General features: G+C 40.7%; 1 protein-coding gene across 3 annotated transcripts in view; it reads right to left on the bottom strand.

Annotated features, from left to right (window-relative positions):
- Positions 1–2,656: 2,656 nt before the first annotated feature.
- The window catches only part of LOC102561354 (putative neutral ceramidase C), a 52,411-nt gene continuing 38,435 nt past the window's right edge, over positions 2,657–16,632 (bottom strand). Inside the window, exons 13-20 of one of the 3 annotated variants that reach the window (XM_059729936.1) lie at positions 15,404–15,498; positions 13,646–13,685; positions 13,002–13,097; positions 12,724–12,819; positions 10,214–10,363; positions 8,630–8,689; positions 7,205–7,293; positions 2,657–3,387 (exon numbers count right to left, since the gene is read on the bottom strand). In XM_059729936.1, coding sequence (XP_059585919.1) covers positions 3,198–3,387; positions 7,205–7,293; positions 8,630–8,689; positions 10,214–10,363; positions 12,724–12,819; positions 13,002–13,097; positions 13,646–13,685; positions 15,404–15,498 — 816 coding nt within the window. In that variant the 3' untranslated portion in view covers positions 2,657–3,197. The remainder of the gene's footprint in view (positions 3,388–7,204; positions 7,294–8,629; positions 8,690–10,213; positions 10,364–12,723; positions 12,820–13,001; positions 13,098–13,645; positions 13,686–15,403; positions 15,499–16,632) is intronic. The other 2 variants (XM_006275913.3, XM_059729935.1) reach the window with 2 other exon arrangements.

Raw genomic sequence — 16,632 nt, forward strand, 5'->3', positions numbered from 1 at the left:
TGCATGTAATGGGTTTATTGAAACAAAAGAATATGCTGATAGGACAGAATGCAGACAGTATGATGATCACAGAGAGACCAGACAATGATGCCTGGAGATGAAGGGTCATCAGAGGGGGAGAAAGAATACAAAAGGAGGGATTTCAGAGCAGCAAAGGGGCCCCAAGAAGAGAACCTGAGGCCACCATGGACAGAGGGCACACCACCAGCCCATCTCACCCACCCCATGGGCATGGGGGGCTGACATCTGACATTCAAGAAAGAACCTCAGGGTGAAGCTCACGTACTGGCCAAATGTACCTTCTCTCTGTGACAGCTCTAGGACTGGTAGATATAGAATTGTTTGCATTATTCTTATCTGCTGTCACTGTGTATCAATAACATTTGCCTATTATTGAATGGAGAGGTCATGGTTGGTCTGAGGGCTTGAGTCCACCCGGAACAAGGTATCTGGGTCATTAATCCAGTACCAAAACTCTAGTGCTCCTGGCCTGGGCCATTGCAGGCATGTGACTGCATTTCAGGAATCAAAAGGGAATGTCTGTTCACTTGCTTATCTGTTCAATCTAAGCAGCTTAGACTAAGCTGCGAAGACTGACTTGATTCAGGCTTGGGCTTTTGATTGTCTGTACGTAGCCCTGAGGACTCAAAAGTGTCAACAGGATGTGGCAGTGGTTTCACTCTTTCACCAAGGAGCCTTCCACACTTTCACTTCACCCTCCTCTCACACACCTATTAGATCAACTACTCTAAACCCACTCAAACATGGACCCACATGCATACATGTCCTCACTCTCTCTCATGCATGCCACACACAAATCCACTCAAACACACTGAGGAGTTCACAGACACCTTAAATACCTTAATTCATGCTGTCACCCCACATTCATCTCTCCAATCATACAAGGTTGCCATCTGCCAATCATTCCTTCCACCAATCATCTTTACCACACATGTTGTCACACAGCTGCCTGTCAAAGCACGTGTGTCATTTAACCTCAGGAGAGGTACCTGAACTTCCCGCCACTCTGACATTTGCTACCTTGTATGCTCACTCACTCCAATCAGGTCAGCAGATTGAAAGTTCAGTGGTTCCAGTAAGCTCCAACAAATTTTCTGAAGAATACATAGCTGTGCAAGCACAAGCTTCATCAAGGGAGGGTTCCAAACCAAAACTTATTCTACACTGGCCTTTCTACAGCACAGTCCTTTCCTACCCCCCACCACTCTAGGGAAGTAATGGTGGGGTGCAGAGGGAAACTGCCTGGCCAGGGGAGAGCCAACAGTGCTTGTAGGAAACAGCTCAGGTAGCACAGGAAAATTTCAATTAACCACAGTTAATTTAACTTTTCTCTGGCTTTTGTCTGGGTCTGGGTGAAAGGCTGGGGGGGGATTGGGTTCTGTTTGGCAGGGGTGGAAAGAGGGGTTTCCACAGTTCATACCTCTCCCACCATCTTCCACCCAAGGATAGGAATGTCCAGAATGCAGAGGACCCTGAGGAGGAAAGCCAGTCTCCATGCCCCAATTCTTGCTTCATGCTCTCACCATGGCAACCCTCTTTCCAGCACTGGAGGGGCCCCGCCTGCTTCCAAACACTGCCATTCCCTTGGCAGTAGAGCTCAGGAGAGAGGGTACATTGTCTGCAGAGTGTGAGTGGGGGGCTGAGAGCAGTGCATCCTGGGATGCTGGAGGACCCAAAATTGTTCACCTTATCTCCATGGGAACAGACTGCCATTACTGCAGCATGATGACTTGGGTAGCACAACCAAGAGCAAACAGTTGCCAGAAATGGAGTAAATTTGAGATGCTTGGAGAGCACTTAGCAACAATTTTCCCTCGTTAACTCATGGAAGCTTATGTTTCAAGTGTCATTAGCACATTGTGAGGGTAAACAAAATGCTAACCTCCACCCATTCACGCATCTTATTTGGCTAACAACTCTTTGAGGATCTTTTGCTAGGCACTTAAACTGAATGTGTCTGAAATCCATCCAAAAGGCTCTTTCTAAAATGTCCATGCTTGTTGACTTGATTGTAAATCCTACCCCTAAATTTCACATCTTAAGCATATACAATTATAGGTTTCTTGCTATCCTTAGATTCCTACAAAATATAACCCAATTCCACCTATTATATTAGTCATCCTACATTGTCATTGACTGTCATCTTTGCTTTGCCAGCACTGCCAGTCTTCACTATTCATTTTTAAGAACTTCCAAGCTTTTTCCCACATTGTGTACCACATCAGCGATGTTCAGGGTTACTAAATTATGGAAACCTATGGCTCTGATTCATTTCTAGTTTACAGTGGCTTTTCCCCAAGCACTTTAATTAAGTTTTATGGATCTATTTGTGGCTTAGAATGGCTTTAATTTGGTACAGAATAGTTTAAAAGAATAATCTCTAAACCTCACTAATGAAGAATTAGATAATATTTACCTCAGTATCGCCCCTGAAAATAAATTTTGAGATTTGTTCTTGATGCATACTTGCACATATCATTTATATAATTTATTTTGATGCACTGTGAGTTTTGACAATCCTCCATACTTTATTCAGTGGACTAGATGGTCCAGAATAACTCCCCTTAAAAACAGCTCTTTTGGAGAGACAAAATATTTGATAAAGAATAAAAATGCAACTGAAATTGATGACTTTTATGAAAACCACTCAATTATTTATTGGAATGAGAGTTGACTAGTATGAGAAGAGGACAGACATGAGCAACCACAACAAAAATACATTAAATCAGTCAAAGATGATTGAAGACTAAAATAGTCAAAACATTAACAAGCACAAACTGGAGTATACATTATACAATAATCTAAGGACAACTCTAAATTACATATATATCTCAGCAGTCAGCAACCTATGGCCTGCAGAGCCGTTTTACCCAACTCACAGTGCCAGAGGATTTTGGAAAAGTTTTTGTGGTTGAGGGGTCTGCCCATGCAGTGGGAGAAGTAGTGGAAAGGCTGCAAAGGTGAGCAACGATTCCAACTCTAGCAGCACGGCTCAGGTTGGAAGCAGCCTGTTCTCAAAGCGAATATGTTAAAACAGTCCCCACTCCAAAACAGTGCCAACAACCAATACATATACTGTATATACACTGGAAGAACAACTTCTAATTATGGATGTGCATAACATCTGAATTGTTTACATTCTTTAAAGGAAGCGACTTTTTTTGACAAGAGGGCAACTACAATTTTAGTATTTCAAATGCTGAAGATGTGCCTTTAAATGGATAAAACACACTTGGCTTCAAAGGTGGTTTTACCTTACGGTACCCAAAGTATTGTATTTGATAGACACCTGGTTCAGTAGTATTTGGGATATGCCATTCTATTGTAGCATTGCTGTGACCACGTAATCCTTTGGACCAGTAAAACCTAATGGTAAGATAACAGTAACTAATCAAAAAAATGCAGTGTACATTAATGAGTTCTAATAATCCAACTTTTCTAATGGGCTGAAACAGATCTAAAAGTCAAATCATTGTGAAAAAAATGCTTCCCCACTCATGTTAAACAATCCAGCAATTAAAAGAATCATTTTTATTTTTGTCATGACTTAATATCTCTTTGTATTATTAACAAAATAGAAGTAGCAAAAATAGTGAACAGCACTGGAATATATCTGATAAAACTACACACTAAAACATGATATAGCTGTTGCCTATAGAAGTATTTTATTAGATAATTATGTGATCCCAATAACTGTATTGTCTAAGTACTATACAGCATAATGATGATTATAATATTAATCAATTTATCCTCCACTTCTTTGTGAGATAGTAAAATATCTTCTGATTTAATGGAAGGGGAACCTGATGCACTTAAAAATTAAATAACTTTAAACCTGTAACAGATCTGGTCAACCCAAATTTTCTGAATCAGTCCTGTAGCATAGCCACAACCTTCCTTCACACTGTGCAACTGCTGAAAATGTATTTGGGAAACAGAAGGAATCTAGATTAACATACTGAAGCCTGATGCTATTTAACTATACAGAATATACAGCTCAGCACTACAAACTTCCTACTACGGACCCACTCAAATCTCGTAAGGAAAACATGTCCTATGGGGAAAAGAAATAGTTTTAAAAAGCATGCAAGTATACTAGTTCAGATGAAAATGTTATCAGGAAGCCTCCTCAGGTCTAGGACAAAAATTCTGGTCAGAGAGAAAGCCATAACCACTGCCGAGTGTCCTGATCAGTAATAGTTATGACACACACTTAGGGTATCTGACACCCAGCTTCAAAGACCAATGTATGTGGTTTGGAACAGGAACTTAGATTTTGGTCTCTCCCAACCCAAGGAAGTGCCTGGATCACTGAGCCTTGAGATAGTCTAGGGCTGCTGTCTTTCATGGGCACCTATATACATGATGGACATTTGTTTCGACACATGGTAATTAGCATGCTTCGGAGCAAACTCAATTAATGAAGATTTATGAAATGAAGTTTATGGGCTTATCTATGAAAAGTGTTTTGTAAATTCCCTTTGAGAATTAAGACTGAGAGATTGGAGAACACACCCAGAAAGTTGTAATATATAACCAAGCCCTCCAATACCACCTGCACTCATCACCTCACAAATCTCAAAAGGGCTTTTATCCACTAAACTGTGTGTGGGTGTCAGAGATGTGTGCACAATGTCAACATATTTAATTAAATGTGGCTATTATTTTGGTGTATTTTGAGATCCATCTGGGTAAATGCTTCCCTTAAATATACACGGGGATAACAACGGTTGTACAGAATCTGGCTTCTTTGAAATAAATAAATAAAACCTATTACCTTTATGAGAATAGATTATACTAGAAGAAAACTTCAGAGAAAGGAGAATCCTGACACACTATAACTATGTAAAATAGTAACTACCAACGCCTCCCCCCCAATACTTAGAAACACTGGAAAAGCCTGAACAGCAAAAGAGAAACACATCACTTTGTATTTCACAATCTCAGATATGATGCTGTCTACCTTCTAAGATTCCAAAGTTAGTTTGGTTAAATTGTGCCAGAAACTATCTTAGAAGATATTAGAGAAGTATGTTGATGCCCCTTGGTTACCAGAATAGATTCAGAAAGCAATTGGTTGCACTTGGGCAGAGAGAATTATGCACTACCAAAAAAGAATCATTGTAAATTCAAAAAAGTAAACGCAACTGATGCAAGTGCTGTATTGGGAACATTGTGACTTTCATTTTGTAATGTAATGTGTTTTTACTGGAATATCTCCAAAGTCTTAGTGATCCTCAGATGGACATTTTCAAGTCTATTTTTTTTACTGATGTGCAGGAAATGGTGATAGTTATCAGTTTTTATTCAAATGAAACAATAACTGCTTTACACAGTTATTGATTGGAGAAAACATCCCTTTATATTCTTTGTATGTAACCTGACTTTAACTCTGTGAATTACAATTCTGAAAGTCACATTATCTTTGGTTTACTGTTGTATTTCTTTTTGTTAACATTGGTAGTTTTACCACACGTTGCTTTTCCAGTTCCTTCCCCTCTCCCTCTCCTTCATTTCTAATCTTAAAATCAAAGAGCAAAGCCATTCAAATAAAAAAGCAAAGCCATTTAAAAGCTTCCCCTAAAAAAAAAAAAAAGTATTGGCGGAAACATTTTGTGCCATTCTTATTGTCATACTATTAGGTTGTATTGCTCAAAGGGTGGGGAACAGGATTGTAGATCAGGATTTGTGGATTCTTCTCCTGGATCTGACACTAACCCCTCTGTGCTATATCAGGTAAGTCTCTTTTAATAATTACTCTCTCCACAGGATTGCCATATGTTAATACACACTGCTAAAAATGTAATAAAAAATTCTAATATAATAAAGGGCTTAGTCTATGTGTCTGTCTGTCCATAATGCTTTTGACCAACTGTGCATGGACCACTGAGAGGGAGGGTGGCAATTGCCTGCATGGGCCCAGGCTGTGTGGGCCCAAGTCTGAGCCACTGCTGGGGAAGTTTGAGGTAGCGGCAAACATGCCCCAGCCACCCGAGCAGTGGGACTTCCCCATGCCTCCTTGCCTGGGGGGGGGGGAATCACAGTGGCAGTGCCCCCCATCCCCGATGCCCCTCAGAACAGCTGGCAGGGAGGGGGAGGGGGGGACACAGTGGTGGTTGTTGTCATGGCCAGGCAGCAGGGAGGGAGGGGAGCAGAAAAGGGGCCCTGACAACAGCCAGCAGGGGGCGGGAGGTGATGGGGTGGGAGGGAGGCAAAGGGAGGGTCATGGTGGCAGTTGTTGTTGGGGCCGGGCAGCAGAGAAGGAAGGAAAAGAGGGAAGCGGGGAGGGGAAGTGGGGGGTCATAGTGGCAGTGCCTCCCCACTGCCCGGCCACAACAACAGCTGGCAGGGAGGGACGGAGGGGAGCAGGGATGGTAGGGGAGGTGTGGGAGAAGCCCTGCTGTGAGGCGGAGGTGGGCAGAGGGTGGGAGCCCTTGCACCAGAGGCTGGAGGAGGTGGCAGCAGAAGGAGCCTTTACATGCTCGGACCTGAAGGATAAGGGGGGGGGGGGGGGGGGGGGGGGGGAGAGCAGGGGGCATGTAAACACTCCCTGAAATCTGTCATTCTTGATGGGCAATTAACTAGTATACAGTTAATAAAAATGGGCTCACTCAGCCTAGCACGCACAAGAATTTTCCTTAAAACAAACTAGAAATTACACTACAAAAGACAAGTGTGGGGGGAGAGACAGCCCCAGAATGTGGGAGGTACAAAAGCTCTGCTCCCACCCCTTCTATCCCAGGTACAGTGCTGAGAATTAAGGCTCTAGACTTTTAACTTGAACCAATGTCATATATCTTCCTGATCCTGTGCTTGAGGTAAATTCAGATATGAAGGCAGAACATTTTTATCTGATTCTGCCTCCTTCAAGCCTAAAGTAAAGGCTGCTGATGTTCAAGGACAGGAACTTGGGGCTAGAGTCTGGGTATTTTAAAGACATAATCAGGTGTCCCTAGAGAAAGCCCAATGTAGGTAGGAACAATCTACACACTGAGGCTGTACCAAAAATCAGGCCTAATGCAAAGTTATGCATAAAAATATTGTTTTTGCAGTGTTAGCATAGACCAGTTTGAGGAAAATCCAAATAGTGCCTGAACCTGGTCCCTTGGGTTTTAATTAATGAGATCATTGAATTGAAAATACTCAGTGGAATTTGTGAAATAGTCTTGTGGGAGTTACTCACCTGGTTTCCCAGGAGGCATCATTATGTACTACACGCCAGCTTCTAGAAACATTCTCATATTTCTCTACTGTAAGGAAGGTGTGATCAGTCTGGAATAAAATGAATAGCACCAGTCATATACAGAATGGCCAGAAGAATGAGCCTTCCAGAGCCTAAGTTTAAACTGAAAAACAGGTGATACTTCTTCATTTTTAACTGATAAAGCACAACACTAAGCTTAACATATAATGCAGGATATATAAAGCAAACTACTTGTGAAAAACTGCAAAAAAATTAAGTCAGTCATCATCAGTTTCCATCAAAGACTGCTGATAGGATAATTCTCCATTTTTAATAATGTTTGCCTTTGCAGTAAAAAACTAAAAAGATTGAAATTACTTTGAATTTCAGAATGAAAGCTCTGACTTTCATTCAGTTGTACCAGAGTATTAAGAAAAATGTCTGGATTGTTTATATCAGAGGGGGCCAAACTTTTTGCTAGACGTGTCACAAATTAAGTCCCATATTCCACTGAGTGCCATTCCAATCCACTTCCCCTGCCCAATCTGCTGATCTGTTCTCCTCTCCCTGCCCTATCTGCTGATGTACTGCCTGCTCCTTGCTCCCTCCCCAGTCTGCCACGTGGCACACTCGCAGGCTGCTGGTGCCACTTGTGGCATGCATGCCTCAAGATGGTCACTCTTTGCTTATGTCATCAATTTAGTATTTGAAGATTATCATACTGACACCCTTTAGCTAAAGTTCCAGGGTCTTGAGCCATAATAAGGTGCCTTACACCCTCTGGCACTGTGTCCTGAATTGGAAACAAATAGGTTGAAGAGTGATCTTGAAAAATATGAAACAGAGGATAATAAGAATAAATACACTAAAAATTAAATGAGACTTTTTCAGATTGAGAAAAGCAGAAATCCAGACTGGGGAAGGACTTGCTAGGCTGCAGTACTGCAGGAAGAGAACCTGGAAGAGAACCATGAGCTGAATAAGGGACAACAGCGTGCTCTTGTTGCAAAAAAGAAATAATGACATGCTGTGCGTCACTTGCATAAAAGAATCACTTGCAAATCAAAGGGAGTGAATATTCCACTCTATTCAGCACCAGTGAGGCCTCACCTGAAGTACTGCATCCAGTTTTGGGCTCTGCCTCCAAATTAGAAAGAGTCCAGAGAAAAGCAACAAAAATTCTGAAAGCCCTGGGCAACATGACATGAAAGGCTGAAGCCAGGATTATTTAGTCCAGACAAGGGAAGATTGAGGGGAAATTTGCTTCCTCCCACCCTTCCTACCTCTATGTTCTTTTGTTTTATTCTCTTTTTAAAAACTTCACCCAAGAAGATTGATGCACAAAAGCAACAGCAATTACTAAGCACTAACTACTCTGAAGAAGAAAAGATAAACAAAAATCTGACACCACTTAATATTACTTACCATATCATCTGCCCAATTTCTGGGATTTGCACTTACAAAAGTTACTTCAACAACTTCTCCCTGAGAAAATATCAGAATATTTTTGTAACTGGTTCAATGTTACATATCAACAATATTTTTAAGACATCCTCATTGATATTACCGCATCATCCTTCTTGTTGCTATGGGATTGAAGCTTATACTGTGTGCATGTCACATGCAATTAATGCAACACAATAAACTCCAGAGCCATTTGAGCCAGAGTACACTGCTTCCAGGCTCAGCATCTACATGTGCACCCAGGACAGCAGCAATATGAGCTGAGGTGGAGCAGGCCCAGGCTGGCAGGAAGCATGTAGGATCAGCCCTAGGCTTCAGATGGTAGCGTCAGGTGGCGGAGGGGCTGGCAGGAGCCAGGGGTTTGGTCCCAGGCTGGCTGAGCTGACTGGGCACAATTTGAGCCTGGTGCTCATCATCTACACATGTGTTTGGTCACACTTAATAACTCTGGCACTTTCCCTCTCTATAGAGCCATAACATCTCACTCTCCTGACTGCAGCCTGACCCCTGAATTCTCACTGTCACATTAAGAGCATGTTTACTCTGCCTATGCATGCCCAGGAGCTCAGAGAAGCCCACCATGGACGCTCAATTCTATTTCATGTATGCTAAAGCCTTGAAATGAGACAATCTATTCTAGCCTCCTTTGCATGACCGTGAGTGCACGTAATCTGCCTCATGTTTCTACTGGTACATGCTCAGGGTCCTTTGAAGACGGCTCATTGCTCATTTCTAAGATTTGGCATGTGCTGAGCAGGAGGTGTGTGGGTAGGTATGCTTCACAGTTGTTCTGCTGCGTTTGCCACAAGAGCAGAATAGACATGGCCTTACAGCATGATGCTGTCAACTGCTGAAGATAAGTATTTCATTCCAATTCTGTAGCAACTTAGGGTTTACTTGTAAAGAAACTGTAACACAACATTTACCATTTAACCTTTTTACATATAGAAATACCATGGGGATTCTTTTTCAAAGAGAGATGTCAAGTGTTCTTTACTTTTTATTCATCAATTCTAACCAAATTCCATTTAAAATATTTTGATGAAGGATAGGCTCTCTTTATCTTGTTCTTTTTCTAACCAAAGGACAAATTATGTTTATAGAAAACCACTTATACAGTTATCCATCTCTGAAATGCATGTACTTTTCACAGTAGTTCATTCCTTTGCTTTTTCAAAGGGAATTTTTGGTTTACTGCAATAAAAAGTAAGGAAGAAAATTTCTTTGGATTTAAAACCAGTTTTTTCAAATTTATGAGAGCTATATCAGTGCCTGAACATTTCTCAGCTCTCATTTGTTTAAACAAGAGCTCAATAAAACTAAAATAAATTTAATTTCAGATTTTTTCCCCAACACATATATAGGAAAGTTAGGTTGCTAACCTAAGTCCATTTAAAAAAAATGGTGTCTTGGATTTACACTGAAATGGTGTAAAACCAAGCACAATGCCTATTTGGAAATCTCACACTAGTTAGCAATATGATTAAAAATCGACAAGTGCTTCAAAAGGCTAGTTAATAAATCACATTACACAGATATTCTTACCACTCGGTAATGTTGTTTTACTTCCTGTAATACATCTCCAAATGTTTTATTCAGTGGTGCTACATCAGGTAAAACAGTGGGTAACAATGTCAAGTTGGTTACATTAAAAAATGGTGGCTCTGGACCTTTGGGTAAATCCTGAACTTCATGCTGAAAAAAGAATGTGTGTGTAACACGGAGAAATTTACTTTGACAGTACCACTATAGTACAAACATGACCAACTGTATTCTGATGCTGTCCTATTTTCCAAAAATTCAAGAAGCCAAACATGCCATTTAATAAAATATAACAATAATTGGTTTGAATGTCAACTTGTAATACGTTCACCAAAAAGTACAGTGAAGGGTCCTTGTTGTTATGCTACAGTGAGTACTACTTCATTCTGGGATATAGTCTACCTATAACATCAGCTACAACCACTGTCACATCTCTTAACATCTTAAATCCTAGAATGTTTACGACCTTAACAGTATGATACTTATGTACAAGCATGCAACTCTTTCATGTTTGAATTTACACACCACAGGATCCTGATTCAAAATATGTGACAGAGAATGAAGCATTTTTTAGATTTTTGCACATCCTAAGACTTCTCAGGGTTGAGGTCTTGATCCTCAAGATATTTATATTTTAAAACATTAACATTTCATGATTCCAGGAACTGTACAGACCCTAAGGATCTGGGCTTACTGGGAAAAGTGTCCCTTCTCACATACATTTTGGTAAAAAATTTTGAGAATAATTTTAAGTTTAGATATATACAAGCTTTACTAGTTTCGTATCCCATGAAGGAAAAAGTTCTAACAACCTGAAAACTGATCTAATCCACATCCAACCCTGAACAGCATTCAGCCAATAATTTTACCAGCCCAGAACTATCAAAGGACAGACCCACACCACTGTGACTCCTTTAACAGGGTGACAAGTATAATGCCAGCTCTCTACCACCTGGAAATTCTTTTCATTAAATGGGAATTCCCAGGGTACTGGTTGCTAACCAGATTTCTGCTAGTTTTGCACAGTTAGAGCAGTGTAAAGCAACTACTATACTTACTCAAATCCAAGATGAGATTTCTTTCCTCATCCAGTATGGGGAATAAAGCCCCTCATCTTGGATTTGAGTGCAAGGCAGACAGGGGGCAGGTGGCTGCTGTGGCTCTAACTCCAGCTCTGAGCCTGCCTGGAACCAGTGTCAGAGCCACAGCAGCTGTCTGCCCACCCTATGCCTACTCTCTGAAGCTTCTGCCCACCCCCATCTTCCCCTGCAGTTTCTGCCCCCTCACCCCCACTTACTGTCAGGCACAGCTCCAGCTCTAGCTCCGTTCCTACCCCAGGCACAAAGCACGTGGAAGCTCCATCCCCTGCCCAGCCAGTCAGTGGTGCAATTCTGGCCCAAGGAAGCTGCTGCGTGGCCAGGCAGAGACCACACTCCTATGTGCTCCATGCCTCAGGATGGAATGGAGCTAAAGCTCATCTGACCATGGTAGGGGGGGGAAGTGGGGCAGAATCAGTGGACAGGGAGGAGTGGGGAAAGAAGCAGAGGCTGTGAGGAACAGGTAGGGGGCAAAGTCTGCAGGGGGCAAGTAGCAGTGGGAAAGGCAATGTAGGGGGGAGGACAGGCTGCAGGGAAAAGTGGGGGGAGGCAAAGGGCAAATTGGCCACTTGCGCCTCCCAGAGACATAACCCCCTGTCACCACTTTCCCTAGTATAGCAGTGTAGGGGAAGAATTTAACATGCCCCTTCAACAATTAGATTCTATACCTGGAAAATTAAAACAAATTCATAAATGTCCATATATAGGATCTAATTATTGGGGACGTTGTCTTAAATATGAAGTTATCTTGGTTTTGGGTATCTTGGATCTTACCTACCAAGATATGGTAGATAAGAAGAGAGAATCAGGGCCATCTTATTTAAAGTATAGGAAGGTAAATATCATGTAAAGCTTATTTGCAAGGCAATATATACAGGTTTCCCTCACTTTATGCTGTACATGTGTTCCTGGAAAATGGCGCATCATTTGAATTTGCATAATGGGAACTCACATTACAATGTAACAAATAGGAATACATTCCAAGACCTCGACTGTACTGACCCCCAGACCCATTTCTACCACTTTTACAAGACAGTTTTGGTACTCACTATCAGCAGACAGTACATATGAGCACAAGGTGGTGGTGAATGTTACCATAATGGGGATGGCAACTACAGAAACACGTGTCGCAGACAACAAGTGAGGAGCACAGATCCACACAGGAGACTATATTTTGATGCATGTCACTCCCACAATGCACCACACAAAACACCTGACTGCAGGCTTCCACTACACCGATTGCATAAGAGCGAATTTACCTCGCATATAATGAATTTTTGGTATAAAAAGGGTCATCGCATAAGAGCTAATTTGCACGTACAGAACCCACATAAAGTGAGGGAAACCTGTAGATATGAGCACATATTGGTTTCAAAACATCATAGCAGCAGGCAGTATACAGAAAACTTTGATTACCTTAGCTATAGCCCTTGCCAGCCTTCTGAACAGCTGAATATAAGCAGATAGTGTGTGTGGCCCATAAATGGTGGATGCTGCCTCATATCGCTGAACCTACAAAATAGGAGAGAAGATCACTGCATTTCTTGTATAGATCTTGTTGCTGCTGCTATTTTTTGTGAAAAAGAATAATCGTTCTGCATGCACGTAATCCTACATGAATGATCAGAACACCCAGAAGAGTACACAGTAAAACATATTTTGAATGCCTTTTTTTCTTATGGCAATTTATTTACCTGATATTCTTCATAGGTTGCAATATAATGGGTATAAATATTACACAAGCCTGCAATTACAACATTCATTCCATGTGTCCCTTGGGATTCAAATTCCTTTAAAACAAAAGAAAATTATTATAAATATAGAATTCCTTTAATAAAGATCAAACATACTATTATAAAAATCATGTATTCGAAAGTCAAATACCTAAATCTTTTTAAAAGAGCCATGGAAATAAATGACAAACTCTGAGACAATCTTAATGATTCTTAATATGCATATGTGGTGATAGTTAGGATTAAGAAAGGGTTATTAATATGTTTTTGGTCACTAAACAAAAATGTCAGTGATGTAAATGGTAGATTGTTAGGGTTGTTATAGTTTCTGATTTTTTTCATGTGTCACTATGCTGCAGATATTGAATCCTGTCCTCAGGGCAGACAATGACAAATCTCCTTAGGCCAGGACATTAATTTACATAGTACAATCTAGTGTTTCCATTTGTGTATATGTGTTGTTTTAAAACCTCTGATTGAAAAACTAATATCTTCAGAATATGAGGGGAAAAAGAACAATGCAAATTGGAGACAGATGTCAGGCTGAAGAAAAATGAATAAACTCTTGGAAGCCCATTTCTTTTAGTTTTTAGTCAGTAACTTACACTTTTAACAGCCTCTCTCAGTCTACGCCCAGACATCGTTCTGTGAAGATGAAAATAATGTCAAACGTAAAATAATATGAGGCGGAGAAAGTGCAATGGACTGAAATGTAGAGCAGGTTGTAATCAGTGATAGACAAGCCTCAGAAGAGCATGCAGTGTGATGCGCCCAAGGTTCTTTCAGCCTGAAAGATTCAGCTGAATTTCCCCTGAATTATCTGAATACTGAACAAAGAACCCTTAACTCTGCAACTGTTTGGCATTTATAAATCACTAACAGCACATAAAAGAAAAGTTATTTTGTAATATATTACCAGCCAGTTGCAATGCTTTATAGGGCCTGAATGAGGTCTAGAGTCCCTTTAATTACTCCATTGAATAAAAATACCTACTGATAGTTCAGATATGCATCCCTCCCACTCCCTATCCCTACCCTATGTTAACCCCCTCACATTTTCTCCTGTAGTCCTGATTTTTCACATTTCCCATGGGTCTCTAACTTTCTTGCCCCCCTCCCCCCCTTCCAACATCTCACTGTATTGTATTACAATGTAAAAGTCAAAACAAAATGTTTGATCTTATTGAAACACCATCAAAACAGAAATGTCCAAATGATTCAGCCTGATTCTCTCCCTTCAACAATCTTCCCAAAATTAACCTGTTCCCTCTTATGACGATTTCAATGAAAGTACATTTTTTCATGGAACATAGTAGCATAGAAGCTACTTTTAACCTAAGCTATAGATAGATAATTGCTTTTCTACAAAAAGGAAAGATAAAATTGGAATCCTCATCTTACCAATAGGCAGCTAGAAAGGACACTGACATGTAAGGAAGCATTTTATAGCACTTTACATACCTCAATAACAGTTACACAGCCGTGTAACCACAGTTTTTTGGCACTTAAATTCCATTTCACACTGCCAACATACTTACTGCAACAGTGATAGTGGTGGTGGACGGCCCTCAAGGGATCTATCCCAATGCCTGAGTCAGTCAGGACAAGTGCCCAGAGAGCAGGAGACCTGAGTTCTAGGTCTCCATCACCAGGAGCTGGTTTGAACCTGCATCTCCCTGCTTCCCAGCCAAGTGCTCTAACCCATAGACTACAAGTTAAGCATTATCCAGACATCTCTCCAACACTCCTCTTCAAGCTGACCCACTGCCCCTTGCATTTAATATTCATTGGATAAAATGAACAGAGAGCAGTGGGGCAGATCCTAACCCACTGGGAGCAACAGCTCACACTAGAACTTAGGTTGCTCCTTTCCAGGACAGCCTTCACTGCAGTGAGCCACACACCCTCCAGGTTGTTCATCTTCTCCTAGCTCCACACATCCACTTTCTTGCTTGCCCTTGGTGAGTATGCTAACCATTAGGTTACAGAGCTAAAGCATGGGAAGGCCCTCTATTCCCTTTAGCATCCAATGCCCACTAGTCATGGAGTTTTGCCCCGCTGCAATTTCAAGACTTACATGTTGTATGCAGGCCAGAGCAGGCTCAGAGGGCATGTGGAGTCTTGCATGCTGAATTACAAACTGTGCATAATTGCCAAGTATATGGGCAGTCATGCAGCTATGTAACAAAGTAAGCAAGTAGCTAATTAAACTGAAACAGGAGTTTTAGCATATAGCACCATGTATCGGTTTGGTGGCAATTTGCAGTCTGATCTCTCTTCTCTAGACAAAGTTGTACATGTACAAGTTGGATGTAAAAGCAGTCTGCTCTGTTATTCTGAATAAGAGTATAAAAAGTACATACGTAAACTCTCCTGGAACAGCAAGAATTGCCACGGACCCAATGGTAATGATCTGAACATCAACAATTTCAGGGTGCCAGGGATAAGGGAGCAACATCTAAAAAATGGAATGTAGGAATATATTTTTTAAGTCAATGAAATATATAACCTCGACTACTCTCCTGTTTTGGCATTTTCTATATTAATAAAGATATTGATACAAATACATTTTAGTTTAAAGAGATGTATAGTAGCTGTTATTCATGTTTTGCCATACTTATTCCTTTATATCATACGTACATTACTTTATGCAACCATCCTTGGAAGCATGATTTACTAGAAAAGACTGAAAGAGCTAGACTTATTACATCTGAGAAGACAAAACTGAGGGGAGATTTGTCCACAGTCTCCAAATACTTGAAGGACAATTACAGAGAGGATAGAGATGGATTCTTCTACGTGGTCTTAGGGGATAGGACTAGAGCAATGTATTCAAGCTGCAGCAAAAGAAATTTAGGTTGGAAATTAGGCGGAACTTTCTGATTATGAGGATAGTTAAGTATTGGAACAGGCTACCTAGAGAAGTTGAAAGTTTCCAGGCTTGGAGATTCCACACAATCAATTGGACAGAGGTTTGGCTGAGATGGTTTAGGCAGTCCTGCCTTGAGCAGAGGGCTAGACTGGATGACCTTGTGAGGTCCCTTCCAGCTCTATTTTCCTATAATTCTTACAAATTAAGAGTGGAAGAAACCTATTGTGTTATCTGCTCTGTCTACATGTGAACTCTGTTCCTTGTACTAAATTCTTAAATGATTTTTCTGTTCAATCTACAATGACTAAAGCAATAGGTTTTCATTTTCTTCTCTTGGGACATCAACATGGCCAGGAATTATTTTTTTTTAATATTTTTTTTCTGTGTAACTGCACCAAATTATTCCAAATTAATTTACCTGACACACTTAAATTCCTCTCCCTGTTTGATGTGTTTGGGAAGCTGACATATCACACTTCAATATACTAAACGTTTTTACTTTTTCCCCACAGGCCAAAATTCCATGAAATAAATTATTTTAGTTTCTTTTAGCATAAATTCACGATATTAATAAAATGTTTTTAATGGTGAGCTGCCCAGAACAGAATGAAATGGCTTTGGTATAAGATAACCTATCTTGTAAAGGAACAAGTTTTCAGAATCTTATAAAAGACCAAATGTTTAGGAAATTGAAGATCAAAATCACATCACTTTAAAAAG

This window comes from Alligator mississippiensis, chromosome 6 (genome assembly GCF_030867095.1).
Source record: "Alligator mississippiensis isolate rAllMis1 chromosome 6, rAllMis1, whole genome shotgun sequence".
In the NCBI taxonomy this organism is placed as follows: domain Eukaryota; kingdom Metazoa; phylum Chordata; order Crocodylia; family Alligatoridae; genus Alligator; species Alligator mississippiensis.